Here is a 15,748-nt window from a genome sequence, read left to right as displayed (position 1 = left end):
TGGTGTGGAAAAAACCTGACAACCCAGGACTCAAACCCAAAGCATCTTCGCTAATACGGCTTTGGACACTTGTGTCCAGTCCTCAGAATGTTATAAATTATCAGACGTAGGAGTCCTTACGGAAAATGCATCAGACTGATTGATTGTATTTATATTGAGGAGGAATCAACTTATCCAACACAAGACACATACAACATAGTAAAGCCTTTATTTACCTGGGTGCCATTTAAGGACATGGGTCTTGAAGCGGCGATCATCTATGAAGTTTTTCTCACAACCTGGGCAAGAATACGTTTTGTCCTGCAAATTCAAAAAAAGAAAAGAAAAAAAAGCCTGCTTACTTTATGTCTGGTATGGAGCAGACAACATGGAATATAAGCAAAGCTGAAGTCGTGGGTGAAGGCAGCAAGAATCTATAAGGAAATTAAAAAGGAAGGAAAAGGGTGGAAAAGGGGAAAGACTAGGGGGTGAAAGTAAAGGTAGGAATGCTGAGGGGGAGGATTTAAAATTGAGAGCATACAAAGTAACAAGAAAGAAGGCATTGATTAAAACAAAAAAGTGAAAGTGAGCAGATGAGGTTTCAGAGTGTAGGGGAAGAAAGGGTGAAAGGTCAAACATTCTGCCAACCTTGTAGAAGTAATATGTAGATTGTGCTTGGTCAATAAAGTTCAACAACCAAGAGGATCATAATCATGTGGCTCTATCCAATGTCTCATTTCCATACCCTACTCAATCCAGTTTGGAAAAAAGAAACATCACATGGCAAGCATATGTAAATCAAAGTCTTAGCTAATGAAGGCTACTACATGCAGAAGATTGCAAAACAACCTCAGGTTTCATCAGGAGCTGTATTGCAAGATTCTGAGGGGGATATGCGAAACTGGTACTGCAGAGGAAGGAAGCCCAAACTCTCTGAAAGTGATATCAAGTACCTTAGGGTATGTTCTCTATGTGATAGACGACGACACAGTAGAGATCTTGCGAATGAACTAGCTGAAAGTATGGGTGTTAACATTTCTTCGAGAACAGAAAGATACACATTAGGAGAAAGGGTTGTCAAAAGAAAATTGAGGAATTCAACAGAACGTTGATTGAGATATGCATCCGCTGTGGGAAACAAGGAGAAGCTGGCGTTGAGGGCATTAACCATTCATCAGAGCAGAGGAGAGAGAAAGGATAGGGGTGAGGGTTGATAAAGGGTGGGAGTGAGTCATAGGTGGGTGGGTCAGGGATCAGGGTACACATGGGCATGTGAAGGATTGATTTTGACAGGGAGGGTCAGGGTTCAGGATTAAAAGTCAGTGACTAAGACTGGAAGAAAAGTAAAAAATAATTGGGAAAAAAAAACAATAAATGACAGAAGATTAGATAAATAAACTAAAGTAACTTTGAAAAAGTGATACAAATACAAGCAAAACTATATAGAAATAATAACTGCAATAACAACAAAATAGTGAATAAAATAAAATAAAAATATCGAAAATAAAAAAAAACAATAATTAAAGTAATAATACTTATCCTCCAACTTCGTGTGCAGCACAAGGTTGATTGTAGCATCTTTGACTGGGGGCGCAACTATGCTGCTGATACAATGCCCGTTACCAGCACGCTGGTACTCATTTGGCTGACCTCAGAAGGATGACAGGCTGAGTCAACCCTACCTGGTGTTAATTCATTGGTGTAACAGGGGCTTAAACTCAAGACCCTAGGATCTTAAGCCAGCAACCTTAACTGTAAAGCCACACCAGGCCTAATAACACTTATATAAAGGAGAGAGAAAAAGGAGAAAGGAGGGAGAGAAAAGAAGACGAAAAGGAGGAGAGCTAAGATAAAACTAAAAGATTACCCCCGTGTGGGGGTGACGGTTATCTCTATAATACCACAAGTTCTCAATGTTCAGTTATGCCCAAAGACTACTGCGCAGTTCTACTGCGCAGCTCGAACTGCGCAGTTTGGTTAAAGATGACTCGGCATTTTGGGGCACGTGCACAAAATTATATTTTGAAAATAAATGCCGACGTTTACATTTCGGGTTTTGAAATGTTTACACCTTCGGCAGAAAATGTATAAATATAAAAGGCTAAAAATGTGTTTTATATTTATATTTCATTTCTTCATTTCATATATTTCATATATTTATATTTCATATATTTATATTTCATATATTTATATTTCATTTCTTCATTTCATATATTTATATTTCATTTCTTCCTTCCTTCTTTGCGAATCGCATCGGCGTTTTTGGCCATCTTCCAGATCACGTGACCATCAAACGGGAAGGAAATTCAAAAATCTGTCCGGTTAGATACAAGATAATATTTTTTACTATCATAATCAATAAACAGTTGCCGAATATCTTGTAGAATGGCAGACAAGATAGGTTTGGAAAATGGCGATTTTTATAACTTACGTGACCTCGTGACCTTTACCCTGACCTTGAACCCGGACAAAAGTTATATCGTTGTGCAACACTCATCGACCTCTACCCACATACTAAGTTTCATCAAGATCGGAAAGAAAAATTGTTGACGTATGGACGTACGGACGGACGAACAGTCCGGCTTTATAAGGTCATCTCGGTAGAGATGACCTAATAAAAAAGTAAAACAAGAGTGAAGTCGATGGCAGACCATCGCAAATCCCCATGCTTCCCACCTAAAGTAAAGTTGAAAGATGGCAAAAAGTTCCATCATATACATGAGAAATTGGACAAGTACATTATCCAAGGAGTGAAAGGCATTTCTTCGTACAAGCTGTCAACAAGCTTTTCTGGGGTGCATTTGATATGCTGAATTCAAACGTGCTTGTTGCCAAGCTCGATTTTGCATCATAAGCACACAAAATGGCAAATCCAATATGGCTGCCAAAAAGGATATTATTTTGACAAATGATATTTTCATGATTATGATGGGATGAAGATGACTTTTGGAAGTTGTGCTGGTTTTTCTCACACGCTTCACCGATGTAACAAACATTGTGCTGAGGTGCATCTATTGGCCACCGGGTGGCTCTGTGGTCTGTACATGTGGCCATGCGTGTGGCATTGAAAGTCAGGTCAAAAAAAATCATTGATTGATGCTACATTTCCCTCTAAATATTTTTGTATCAAGTTGTTGCTGCAAGCAAATAGACAGATTTTAAATAAATTAATCTTGTTTTATTTGTTTTCAGAATCAGTAACGATGGAGTCGCTGTCGACGTTGAAAAGGCCACATGAGGTGGATTTTGATGCCTGTATTTTCTGTCAGGAGAGCACCAAACTGAAAGACAGCCTACGAGATGGGGGTGAAAAAGGGTTTAATCCCAATGAAAAAGAAAAAGAAAAAAAATGCAACTCGCATGGGATGTCCATCCTGCCAACCTCTACAGCATATGCAATAAAGATCTTGCAACTCACACAATCCAGGAATCTCTGAACACCAAAACATTTGGCAAGCAACAAGTGCCCAACTTTGTGGAAGAAAGTTCATCAAGCTCGATAATAAGCCACCGATTGTACCTTTCACTGCTGCATTCAAGAAAAACAAAGCACAAACATTCAAAAGTCTGTACGAAGTGTCAGTGAACAAGACAGAATGAGAAGAGGATCGTTTGGAGAGCAGACAGGAGTCTCATGCAACGGCTCATTACGGCCTATGAGGGTCGGGGGAAAATGGATTTGGATAATGCGATGAAGCACAAACTCATGCCAGGACCAATATCAATCGCAGAAGCTAATGGTTCTCATCACAACAGGTACAAAAGCTGGACTTGTTGCACAGGGTGCCAAGAGGAAGGGGGGGGGGGCGAGTGGGGTAACTAACTCAGGGCCGAGACCTAATAGGGGCCTATAATTATTCCTTCATTTTTTTTTTGTTTAATATAATGATTGTTTGTGATGATAAAACACCAAGGGCAACTTTATTTTGTGTTTGCCTCCAAGCCACTCAGGGTGCAGCCGGCATGTCATTGCCATGGACAGCGACACCCTCCCTCGTAAAACAAACGACTGTGAGAACGATTTACATCATCACAATCGTGGTAATGACGTAAATGAACACACAAGTGTTGGCCATACCCCATCCGGATGAAGTGTGTTAAACGAATCTGCATGTAAGAATAAGTGAATAACACCCCAACACGCATGTGTTTCTGACACCAAAAATACGGAAACCTCCATATCGGTTATTTTTTTTTTTTAACTTATTTTTTAAGGGGGCCCGGATGAAGGGGGCCCCACATTTAGGGACCCTGGCCCAATCTGCTTCGTGGCAGCCCTGCTTGGCCCATTGACAGGCAATGCTGCATGCCCTGACGCCATCATGGGTCCTGTTACTTCGTCATGTCTTGTGATAGATGGTATGGCTCTCCTTTGTACTATGGGAAAACCTTCGAGTGCACAAACATTTGGAGACTTGGCAGACACATTTTCAGAGCTCGTATTTCAGACGGGCAGTCAATATCAGTGCATCGCCATAGTTTTCGATAGGCATCGAGAATACTCCATCAAGTCAGTCACGAGACAAAGATGATCAAAATCATGTCGACATGTTTGGCATGCTATTGACGGAAGAGGTGTCCCACTGTTTGCCAGCTGGACCAATTTCATATCTCTTCCAGACAATAAGGCGGATCTTGCCATGTTTCTTTCAAGCGAGATCCTGTCACGTGCTCCATCTGACCAGGAAATCGTTGTGGCAGACTATTTACATGATGAACGGGAAGTTCAATCATCACGAGAGTCAACTGACCTCCGCAATCTTAATGGAGTACACAAAGACGCAGACACTAGAATGATATTGCACTGTATAAACAACAGTTGCCAGACTATTGCGGTGTCTGCAGGAGAAACGGATGTCTTCCTCTTGTTGATCGTGTACTCTCATCACATCCGTTGTAAGGTTTCATGGATGATGTCTGGAACAGCAGAGAAACGTAAATATAATCAACATCAGAACGTTTCACGATCAGCTTCATCACGAGTCTGTACAAGCTATCCTTCCATACCATACACTGACAAGGTGTGACAGCACATCATATTTCTTTGGACGGCTGGAATAGTCTTCTTGGAAATGCTTCGAACAGAACTACAGCATGCCGGCTGGACAAGGGGAAGGTGAAGTTAGGAGGAGAAATTGGCTGCTACCGAGAAATTTGTCTGCCGATTGTACAACTTTGAACAAGTTGATTCAACCGACAAGGTTCTCCGTTTGATGTTCTTCTAAACAAGTGACCCAGACGCTATGCCTCCATTGAGCAATGCACTCGGCTTCCATATCATGCGGTCCCATCAGCAAGCACTGGTTAATTGTCCTCATCCCAAAATAGTACGACTTGAACACATAATGACATAATATATGTACTTCTGAATGTATAATTTGTTTGCATGTATTTCCCCAATTTGAATTTGGATAAATTTGGTTGTTATGCTATCATATTTGGTTCAAACACAGGATTCTTGTTATGTCATACAAATATTATCAAATTAACAAACTCGTCATATTCGAAATGTTACTGGCAGTCCACTGATTGGAATATGCCATGATATTTGCCCCTGCTATTTGCTTTAGTATAATGTGCTATTTTGAAAAATCAGTGTTTTGCCAATGACATTATGTTTGTGACAATAACAACGAATATACCTTTGTTCTACCTTGTGTACACAATGTCTGTATCGCGTAAACACCAAAAATAATGCCTTTTCGGTGGCCATATTGGATTTGCCATTTTGTTTGCTTCTGATACAAAATCGAGCTTGGCAACAAGTTTTGAATTCAGCATCTCAAATTCACCCCAGAAAAGCTTGTGGGCAGCTTGTACTAAGCAATGCCTCATGATGCCTCCGGCATGATGAAGCTGCCGGAGGCATTATGCTTTTGGGTTGTCCATCCGTCCGTACATGCGTACATACATACATACGTCTGTCTGTCCATGTCTGTCCATGCTAATTTTCTCTGTTTTCTCTGCAACCGCTTGACACAAGATTTTCACTATAGGTGACTACTCATGTAGAATGTTTTAATAATTGAGACGTCATAGGTCACGTAGTGTAGCAGCCATGTTGGAAAAAGGAAAAACTTTGGACCACTGTATCTCCGACACCACTGCATGGAATAAAAAAAAAAAATTAATCTTGGCACATGTGAAGTCCACCCCCATGTGAAACTAGTGTGATTTTTTTTGATGATGTTAAAGGTGGCTTCGTTATGAGATCATAATTGCTTAAGGTGAACACTTTTTCCGATTAGTATGAAAAATTTTGAGGGTCATCTTGGTCTAAATTGTATTGGGGGGGAGGGGGGGTGAGGGGGTGAAAATGATGACAATATCGGTCACATGGTTCAGCAGCAATATTGTTTTTAACAGAAAAGCCTTAAATCTTCTTCTCCGAAACAGCTGAACAGATCGAGGCGAAACTTCACAGGTATGATCACCTATCCATGACGACCAAAACATTCTCCACCTATGATGTCATAGGTCACATGGTTTGGCAACCATATTGGTTTTGAACGGAAATGTTAAAAAAAAAAAAAATTTCCTCTTGAACCGCTTCATCAATCGACGTGAATCATCACATTTATAATCTAGTCGTCAGGAGGAATATATCTTTTAAATTTCAACCTGATCAAACGCATGGTCTGGCAGCCAAAATCATTTAATATTTTGAATCTGGGTTAAAGGATTTAAATCAAACTTTGTACAAGTATGTATAATGATGTAATAATGTGGGTGGAGTGATATCTGATGATGACGTGACTTCGAAGAGTGCCCTTCTAGTTTAAAATGCTGTTAATATACCAGGAATGAGCTAATATCACATTTCGATTTTCCATTTTGACATTTTTGTTGGAATAAATAAATAAATAAATAATGTTGGGGGGGGTGGTTATTGTTGTCCATCCGTCCATCACGTCATCTCCTCCTAAATGGTTGTGCAGAAATGCACCAAATCTGGTAGTTATATGATCACCACATGGCAAGAAGGTGTGAGAGCAGTATCATTGTTGGCCCCACCCCTTTGGGCATGGTCAATAGGTCAAATACTAAAAAATTATGCACATTTTTAAACATCATTTTAATGAAACTTTGTATATGCAATCAACATTTGGGGATGTATGAAATATGTAATGAATTGTTAGATTTGACCTCTGGTTCATGCCCTGGGAGGGGGGGGGAGGTGAGGAGTTTGGGTGACAGGGGTCAAAACAGAAGATTTTAACTCAAAATTTGATATTGGGTCTTTCCTGGTGGAACTTAGTCATCTTTAAACTTTGCTTTAGGTGGGATGCGTGGGGATTCGCGATGGCGTGCCATTGACTTCGCTCCAGCTTGATTTGAAGTCGGAATTGTCACTGCACAGACAATGGAGCCTGAGGAATTGGGAACATGAAATTGAACTTTTGACAAAGGAGGGGTGGGAGGATGAATATCGAAGGTACCTGTGTGAATCTAAGTTTATAAATGAACAAAAAAAAAACATTTGGCAAGTCACACAAAACGAAACAAGAAGACAAGTTAGCTCTCTCTGACCAAAATATTGTTGAGAAAGGTGACTTCCCATGTGAAATTGAGAGCATGGTGGAAAGAATTGACAAAGGTGATGAACCGTTCAAGGTCTTCTCTGCTCCAAGATATGGCAACGATGCAGTTGTCTATGGAGCAGCCAAATAATTCCAGAGTGGGACCATAGAACCGGTAGAAAATTTGGTTCTTCATGAAACTGACAAAAATAAAGTTTCAATCCGGATGTTTTCACATACCCATAAGTCTTTGCCAAGTGGAGAGGAAAATTCATCTGATATTTCCTTTTCAAATGTCAAAATATTCACCATACAACAATAACCTTACCATTTACATTTTGATAGTCTGCTTCGGGTGTAGCACACAGTGTGTTATTTAAACACATGACTGTACTATGAAGCATTTCATTTTTGCACATGGGATGCGATTCTGCCATGTGTTGTTTGCATATTTTCTGTCCAATTATTCCTCTGTTTGCATCATTATGTCCAATACCTTATATATAAATAAATATGTACATGAATTCAACTTCTGGTTTCGTCATAGTCTGAAAAAAAGATAGAACCACCGATGGTTAAACGCAGTTTCAGCTGCTTTCCTGCCAACTACAATGTCAGTCAGCATGAAAGATTTTATGGCAATGCCAGCCCCACCCTGATTCTCCCCTTTGAGGAATGAAATCAATCCCCGGACACATTTCTGCCTCTTTGGCCATCGACAGCACTGAGTGGACTCAAGGATACAAAGATACAAGGGAAATCTAACACAGGTGGAGGCCATTCAGCCCATTATGCCTGCACGAACACCATACTAATTTATCTACACAAGATTCACGGAAGAAAATGCAAAATAAAAATAAAAATTAATTTTAAAATATTTATATTTATATTTTATTTTATGTTTTTGTATTTTTTTTTTTTTTTTGCTTTATCTTCTTCCCCTCAGGGGAGGGGGCATGGGCTTGGTTAAAAACACACAACACCCCTTGACAAGACCCCCACCAACAGCACTCCATACACATGCACAAATGACCCATCAATGCTCAAACTACCGAAAAGTCTTATCAACATCCCCATACCCCTCTATCCCCATAACTTCCAGGTACCTATTGGTTCACGAGTCAGTAAGTGACTACTATATCCGTTATGGGTGTGTGTGTGTGTGTGTGTGTCTGTCTGTCTATCCGGAGCATAGCTCCGTGGGTTTTGATCTGATCTTGATAAAATTAGGGTGCGAGGTTTGTATCATGATCTCGTTGTGTTTTCCTGAGAATGGGCGTGGTGCGCACATTATGGGCAGAGCCACGCCCAAAAAACGTGTTTTTAGGGGGTAGCCGGTTTCAAGTTACATCTTCTCCGAGGGGGGTTGTCGAATCTGGCAGGGATTTCGGTATTTGGTTAGCCCAAATGGCACCTGCATAGCCCCACGGAGCTAGATTTTTCATTTTCGTCCCAAGGTCAAGGTCACAAGGTCACGAAATTAGAAAATGTCAAAAAAATCAATAAATTGTGCATCAAGCTCCTAGGGTTTTCAACTGTTTCGAATGAAAGTTGGTATGCAAGTAGTGTTCTTAGAGTACTACAACTTTCATCGTTTACGTTTTTCCCGATTCCCGCCAGTTTGCCCATGGCGTCCCCTCGAAGGTCAAAAAATAAAAAAGGCGAACCGTGTACATTGCTAGTGAACCATCGCCGTATCCAGACTTGTCTAATTCTAATTTAAACTGATCTACTTTTTCTGCTGCCACTACCTTTCCACGGAGGCCATTCCATGCATTAACTACTCTCTGAGTAAAAGTCCCCTGCCTTGCAACTGTCTTAACTCTCCTCTTCTTTACTCTCGGGCTATGGCCCCTGGTCCTATCACTGTCTAATCTGTTGAATAATTCATCTGCACTTATTTTATCAATACCTTTCATTATCTTAAATATCTCTATCATATCTCCTCGTAACCGCCTCCTTTCTTCCTGTCTCCTTCAGCCGCTCCTCATAGCTGAGTCTAGCTAGGCCCGGAATCAATCTAGTAGCCCTGCGCTGAACCCTCTTCCACGGCATCTCTGTCCTTCCGGAATTGAGGTGACCAAAACTGCACACAATATTCTAAATGTGGCCCTCACTGAATGCCTGTACAATGCTTACGCCACCTCTTTTGATTTATAAATGATTCCCCTCCGAATATAACTTAAAACCCTATTTGTTTTACCTATAGCTGCCTGGTATTGTGCTGCCTGCTTACCTACCATGTTTATCACCACCCCAGATCCTTCTCCTGCGTGACATACTCCAAAATTATCCCTTGCATCACGTAATATCTATTTTCATTGTTCTTTCCCATCCCCAACATCTTACACTTGCTCAGGTTAAATTCCATCTGCCGATCTTTTACCCAATCTATACAAATATCAATACTTTCCTGAATCTGATCACCACCCCCTCTGCTATCCACTTCCAAGCTTTGTCATAAACTCCTGCAAAAAATTGTGTGCCAAGCCATCCCTTATAGCATTACATCCAAATCATGACCTCTCAAATTTTATGGAGTGGTTTCTAAAGAACGGTTTTTATAATCAAGGCAGATTATTGTTTTGCAAATCAATAACCACAATCTCTTTAGGTTGACAGACTTCAGTAGAAGTGAAGAAAAATCATACTTGCAGACCATCTTGAAAAGGAAATTAAAAACAAAGTACAGATATTAAAATTATAGGCTCCGCAGGGCAAGTGATCAAATGTTCCCAGAAGCTTAGCTGGTGACACTGACAAGCATCGCAGTTCAATTTATTTCTGGCTAAGGTGATCCTCTAAATCGAAATTGATAAGCAGCTGATGTTTGAGCAAAAATGGCACAACAACAGTTGAGATGTGCGAGATTCATAAATTCATATTGCAATGACAAATTGCAGTCAAAACAATACAAGAGTAAAACGAACAACAGTAATGATGAAAGGGGTTTCTGAGTGAAGAATGGTTAAAAAAACAAACAAACAAAAAAAACTGGTAAAACAAACATTGTGCAACAACAGAAATTCACAGAATGAATCTGGAGAAAGAATCAAGAGAATCTAGTAAAACGTACGCACAGTGACTCACAGAGAAGTTGTGCGCACGTGCGTGCGCCTGCATCTTGTACTTGTCTGTCGTAGAATATGTGCAGCTTGGTTCATTGCAATACTGGGTCTCTGCACTGTGCCTCTGTTCTAAGTGCCGACGCAGGCAGTTTTTGGTCGCAGATGTGTAAGAGCACTCGGGGCAGTGAAAAGGGTGCTCACGGGTGTGCACACGCTTGTGTGTGACAAGATGTGCTGCGTACCAGAACAGCTTGCCTGTATGCATAACATAGAGAAACAAACCCTGAGAAAACATTCAAGTTCCAGTGACATAAAAAAAAAGAGCTTTAAAAAATATATAAATAAAAAACATGCTTTTCTTGTGCACGTTCAAAGTCCTCCTCAATGGTTGTTGCCTCAGTGCTCCTCAGAGATTGTGGTATACTTCACTGTGGCCTAATTGGCCAAATCACTAGACAATGGTGTAGAATAAGACAATGGTGTAGAATATTAGCCCAAGCACAGGGCAGGGTTCTGACATCGTGTGGGGCTGGTTAACTTGATTTGGCAATGCAATGCACCCGAAAGATACATTCAAGCAGGAAATTGGAATTTGGCGTGCCGGTGATATCTCGCCTCCTCTTTGCAAAGGACACGGTGGGTTCTTTAATGTCCACAAACTAATCCTGGCAGAGGGGACGGCACACGCACTGATGAATCACCCCACCGATGAAACACCATGATGCCAGTTTATAACTGGGTCGAGATTCAAACCCAGGTTAGACAGCTCAGAGGCGTAACTCAAGGTCATCCTGCCAACCCGACAAGTGATTGAAGCCGTCGAATGCATCGCAAAAAAAGCGGAAGTGATATTTGCTCACGCCACATATAAGCAGCAAGGATGATTGAGGAAGATCACCAAGGGCAAATTATAGCATGAAAAGTAACAGAATGTTTGTGAAGTACAACAAGCCATCATTCGAGTAAATCGATCAGCAAAGCAACAGGTAAAAATGCCTCGTGTTAGTATGAAAATAAAAATACCCACCACAGTACTCGCACTCCAGATCTCCAAACTCGCTGTGCAACTGCTTGAACAAAGCCACACTAAGTGATCGTTTTGGCAACTCCTGCAGGATACTCCTGAAAGCTGATGGTTGCTGCTTCAGTTGCTCACTCTGTTCAGAGATGCCTTTTTTCTTCGCACCTGCGCCACTCGTTTCCGCCTGCATCCGAAAATGGTCCGCACAACCAGCAAGATCCAAGCGTGCAATCTCGACTGCTACAAAAGCTTCAGAAGAAATGGCTACAGACCCACATTTTCAACGAATGCAAACAATGGATCCAATGATAATCTTCCACCAGACCCTAACCATCCCCTCCTTTCCTGTCTAACCCTAACTAACCTTAACACAATTTTAAACAACAATCCATTTCTGCTAACCAGTACCGTTGGACTTCAAGGCTAACCGAAGTACTCGATTCATGAAGTTGATCTTAAGATCAACTCGACTTGATCAATGGAAGACGATTCATTACAGGTGGCCATTTACTTTCAGGCTCATGAATAATTCGTTTGGGAGAAAGCAGGATTGTACAATTTGCCTAGAGCTTGCATAAAGTAAAGTGCATGGGACAGGATGAGCGTGTGTGAGGCAACAATGTGTGCACATCGGTTACAAGCAATAACACCTTATTGTGTACACAGTAATTGTTTAATAAACCAGTTTTTCTTTCAAAAAAAACAAACAAACAGTAAAGTCCTGCATGGAGACTGAGCCTAGCAGTAGATTCAGTGAAAATGTCCATCTGCCTTCGGGTCTGAGTTCAGTGAGCAAAGCCAGGAATGGGAATGGGAACGAACTTGGCACATGTGGTGCTCTTCAGAACAAGGTAGAATCCACAAAACGAAACAAGACACTTGGGTCTTCTTCACTAAATCACCTCTTCCTGCAATGTAAGGGACACCTGAAATTAAACTGGGTGGCATCGGTGTTCGCTCTTGGAGTCAGCCGACCACAGAAGCTCAAAGCCAAATTTGCCATCACAAAAAAAAAACAAAAAAAAAACTAGAGAGCAAGGAAGGTGAGAGGGTGGTGGGTCAGAAGGTAGATAAGGTGCAAGTTTAAGTGGTTGGTGGAAAAATATTGTACAGTTCTGAAAAAAGTAAAAACGACACTGTTATCTCACAAAGGGAAAACAAAAGCACAAAATTAAAAAAATTCTGGTCGGACCCGTAATGAGCTCAATGTTTACCTGAACAATCGCATCATTTGTTTTGGTCGACATTACATTACTGCTTCCCTTGAGTTCCAGGTGACCTTGGGAACACATTTACATCAGGTTAGTTCCCTCATCGGCAAGGTTTGTAAGCTCCCAACAGTGCAAACAAACAAAATAAAATAAAATCCTCCAAATGGAAATGCTATGCAGTCATGCACAACCCACAGAACTCACCGTCAATGTGCTCCTCAACCATTGCATTCTCATCTTTGGACTGCTCGAGATTCGACCCATCAGCGAGTTCTTCCTGCTCTTCCTCTGGGTGAAGGATGCAGAAGCTCTTCTCTAATGAAGTTTCAAAGGGCCGCGACTCTGCTGCCTTGTCAGTGTGGTCCTCGGCCAAATGTGTCTGCAAGCGTGTGGCACTGACAAAAAAACTGCCACAGAATGCACAGACATAAGCGAAGTAATGTCTCCGCACATGGTTATATAGGCCCTGTCGCCATCCGGCAACATTTCCGCAGAGCTCACAGACGAAGGGTCGCTCTGGACCTAAACCGTGACTCAGAGTGTGGCGATCGCGTTCCAGCCGGCTCTTGAAGGATCGTTGACACACGGCACACGTGTAGAGCAACTCCCGACGCCCGGCACGCGTCTGAAGCTGAAGCTCGGCGTAGCAGGCAGAAACCTCTTTACTCTGCAACTCATGGGTTTCTCGTATGTGCTTCATCAGGTTCTTTACATCAGCATATCTGCGGGTACGTCACAAGGCCACGATGCTTTGTGAATAACAATGGCTTTGTCATTCCCGACAAGGGATGGATCTTTATGTTCAGCATGAGGTGGTATGGAACACTTCAGGGTTTAAAAAAAAAATAGGACAACTGGACCTGTAGCTTATCTGGGCCTTGGCCTAATTTTGCAACTCAAAATTGGTAGCATTCTGACTGGTGGGTTTTGAGAAGACGATTTTTGAAGGAACTTACACGGCCGTCATTTTTACATACTTCTGGTCAAGTGATCGGCATGGCATCCACAATTTAACATCAGGACCACATCCTAATGTTGCAACCTAAATTTGGTAGCATTCTGACTAGTGGGTCTGGAGATGATGATTTTTGAAGGAATTTACACAATTTCACCAAAAATTGACGGTCATCCATTTTGACACACTTCCAGTCACGTGATCGGCATGACCTCCACAATTTAACATCCCTACCCTGGTCTAATGTAGCAACCCAAATTTGGTAACATTCTGACTGGTGGGTCTGGAGAAGAAGATTTTTGAAGAAATTTATTAAGTGGGCCATTTTGACTTACTTAAAGTCACGTGACCAGAACGAGCTTTGGGATCCCTGTTATCAGTCAGGAGAGGAATGTTGCTGCCAAATTTAAGCTGGAATCGACCCAGCGGTTTGACCAGAGAAGTCGAAATACGAGACCGACGGACGGTGCACGATGACAATACCTTATCTGGAATTTCAATTCCGGATAAGCTAAATATATGCACAATGTGGTACACTTCACAAATTCACCAAGAAAAGGTAAGATTTTGTGTATAATTACAGTTTGGAGTTAGATTTTTTTTTTAAAACGTCCACCAATTCGACAACTATAATCATACAATGATGAAATATATTTATAATAATAACACTCTGCCGTCTTGCAGCGTATTGATGAATACATATGATCATGTCACGTGGCTTAAGCATTCTCCATGGAATTTCATAATCCGAATTCCAGTAACTCGTGCAAGTCTGCCACATCTGTTTATAAAAAGTTTTATGACAGGATTTGAAGCGTGCAACCATCATAGGTGCGTTTCATCTAAGATATTCAATTCAACTTTCTTGTTGAGCATTTCTTTAAACCTCTAAGTGAATTGAATGATGTTCAACCACTGTTTCAGGTAAGCATACGTACCTCTTTTGGCAGAACGCACAGTTGTGCTTGAGTTGCTGATGGACACGTTCAATGTGCACCTTGAGGTGCCCACGGCTGCGGCAAGTGAAAGTGCAGCTCCCACATGTGAACACCTCCCCGGTGTGCTTCCGCTGATGCACTACGAGATTGGACTGGTTGCAGGATGGCAGTGACGAAGACCAACAGAGTGAAAAGGTTGGTAAATAAAGGAAAACAAACAAAAAGGAAAACTCTTGGAAAGGAAGAAATTGGTGTCTGATGAACCACACCTTTATTGCGCTGGCATAGTCACACTGCTCACAGCGGAATGGCTTTTCTTGAGTGTGGATGCGGATGTGTGTCTGCAGGGAGTGCTTGAACTTAAAGATCTTTCCGCAGTGATGGCAACTGAAGATCTGCAATTGTGATGCACTGCCTTGCCTGAAAAAGATGCAGGTTTATGTGACACACAATACAACGAAGAGTGGGTGGGAGAAGTTCAACATATTCAGGAATAAAAGGAAAAGTTTAAAAGCTACGGCCAGTGAACTGCAATCCAAACAGTAAAGGAAAACCAGCAGCACCTTCATGCGTACATGTCTATCAGTGTTAATTAAAGTAAGGTGTTTCCCACACTGGGATTCTCCATAACATTTCTCCCGTTTTTGTATTTCTTCTCCTAAGTATGCAAGTAGATAACTGTACACAGCAAACCAACATGCACACTTTGGGCACAGCATACATGTGGAAACGATATCACCGGTGGACAGATGCAGGCTTACCGGTTGTCCTGCTCTCCTCCTGCTGGAACACGATGGATGGAGAATTCCTGACTATTACCTTCTTTCCTGCTGACTGAGGTTTCCGATGGTGCATCAGCTTCAGTGTTAGAAACTGCCACCACAATTTTAGTGGTTCCTGAAAAGATCAAAAAAAATACCTATTTAATAGATTAATAACAACTATATATATATATATATATATATATATATATATATATATATATATATATATATATATATATATATATATATATATATTGTATTACTTTGCGGACAACTGCACTTGAGGCAGGAC

The 15,748-nt window shown here is 41.3% G+C and overlaps 1 protein-coding gene across 11 annotated transcripts in view; it reads right to left on the bottom strand.

The window, feature by feature from the left end:
• The window catches only part of ZFAT (zinc finger and AT-hook domain containing), a 115,666-nt gene that overhangs the window by 65,560 nt on the left and 34,358 nt on the right, over nucleotides 1-15,748 (bottom strand). For all 11 annotated transcript variants that reach the window (XR_015060377.1, XM_085889605.1, XM_085889612.1 and 8 more), the window contains 8 exons: nucleotides 15,454-15,589; nucleotides 14,962-15,112; nucleotides 14,693-14,844; nucleotides 13,004-13,521; nucleotides 12,803-12,867; nucleotides 11,595-11,772; nucleotides 10,590-10,822; nucleotides 216-300 (listed from right to left, as the gene is read on the bottom strand). Coding sequence is in view for 10 of the 11 variants with exons in the window: in XM_085889605.1 (XP_085745731.1) it covers nucleotides 216-300; nucleotides 10,590-10,822; nucleotides 11,595-11,772; nucleotides 12,803-12,867; nucleotides 13,004-13,521; nucleotides 14,693-14,844; nucleotides 14,962-15,112; nucleotides 15,454-15,589 (1,518 nt within the window). In the remaining variant the exon portion in view is untranslated. The remainder of the gene's footprint in view (nucleotides 1-215; nucleotides 301-10,589; nucleotides 10,823-11,594; nucleotides 11,773-12,802; nucleotides 12,868-13,003; nucleotides 13,522-14,692; nucleotides 14,845-14,961; nucleotides 15,113-15,453; nucleotides 15,590-15,748) is intronic.

This window comes from Eptatretus burgeri, chromosome 7 (assembly GCF_056783735.1).
Source record: "Eptatretus burgeri isolate ZD-2024b chromosome 7, Ebu_testis_v1, whole genome shotgun sequence".
In the NCBI taxonomy this organism is placed as follows: Eukaryota; Metazoa; Chordata; class Myxini; order Myxiniformes; family Myxinidae; genus Eptatretus; species Eptatretus burgeri.
This window is presented reverse-complemented; position numbering and strand designations above follow the sequence as displayed.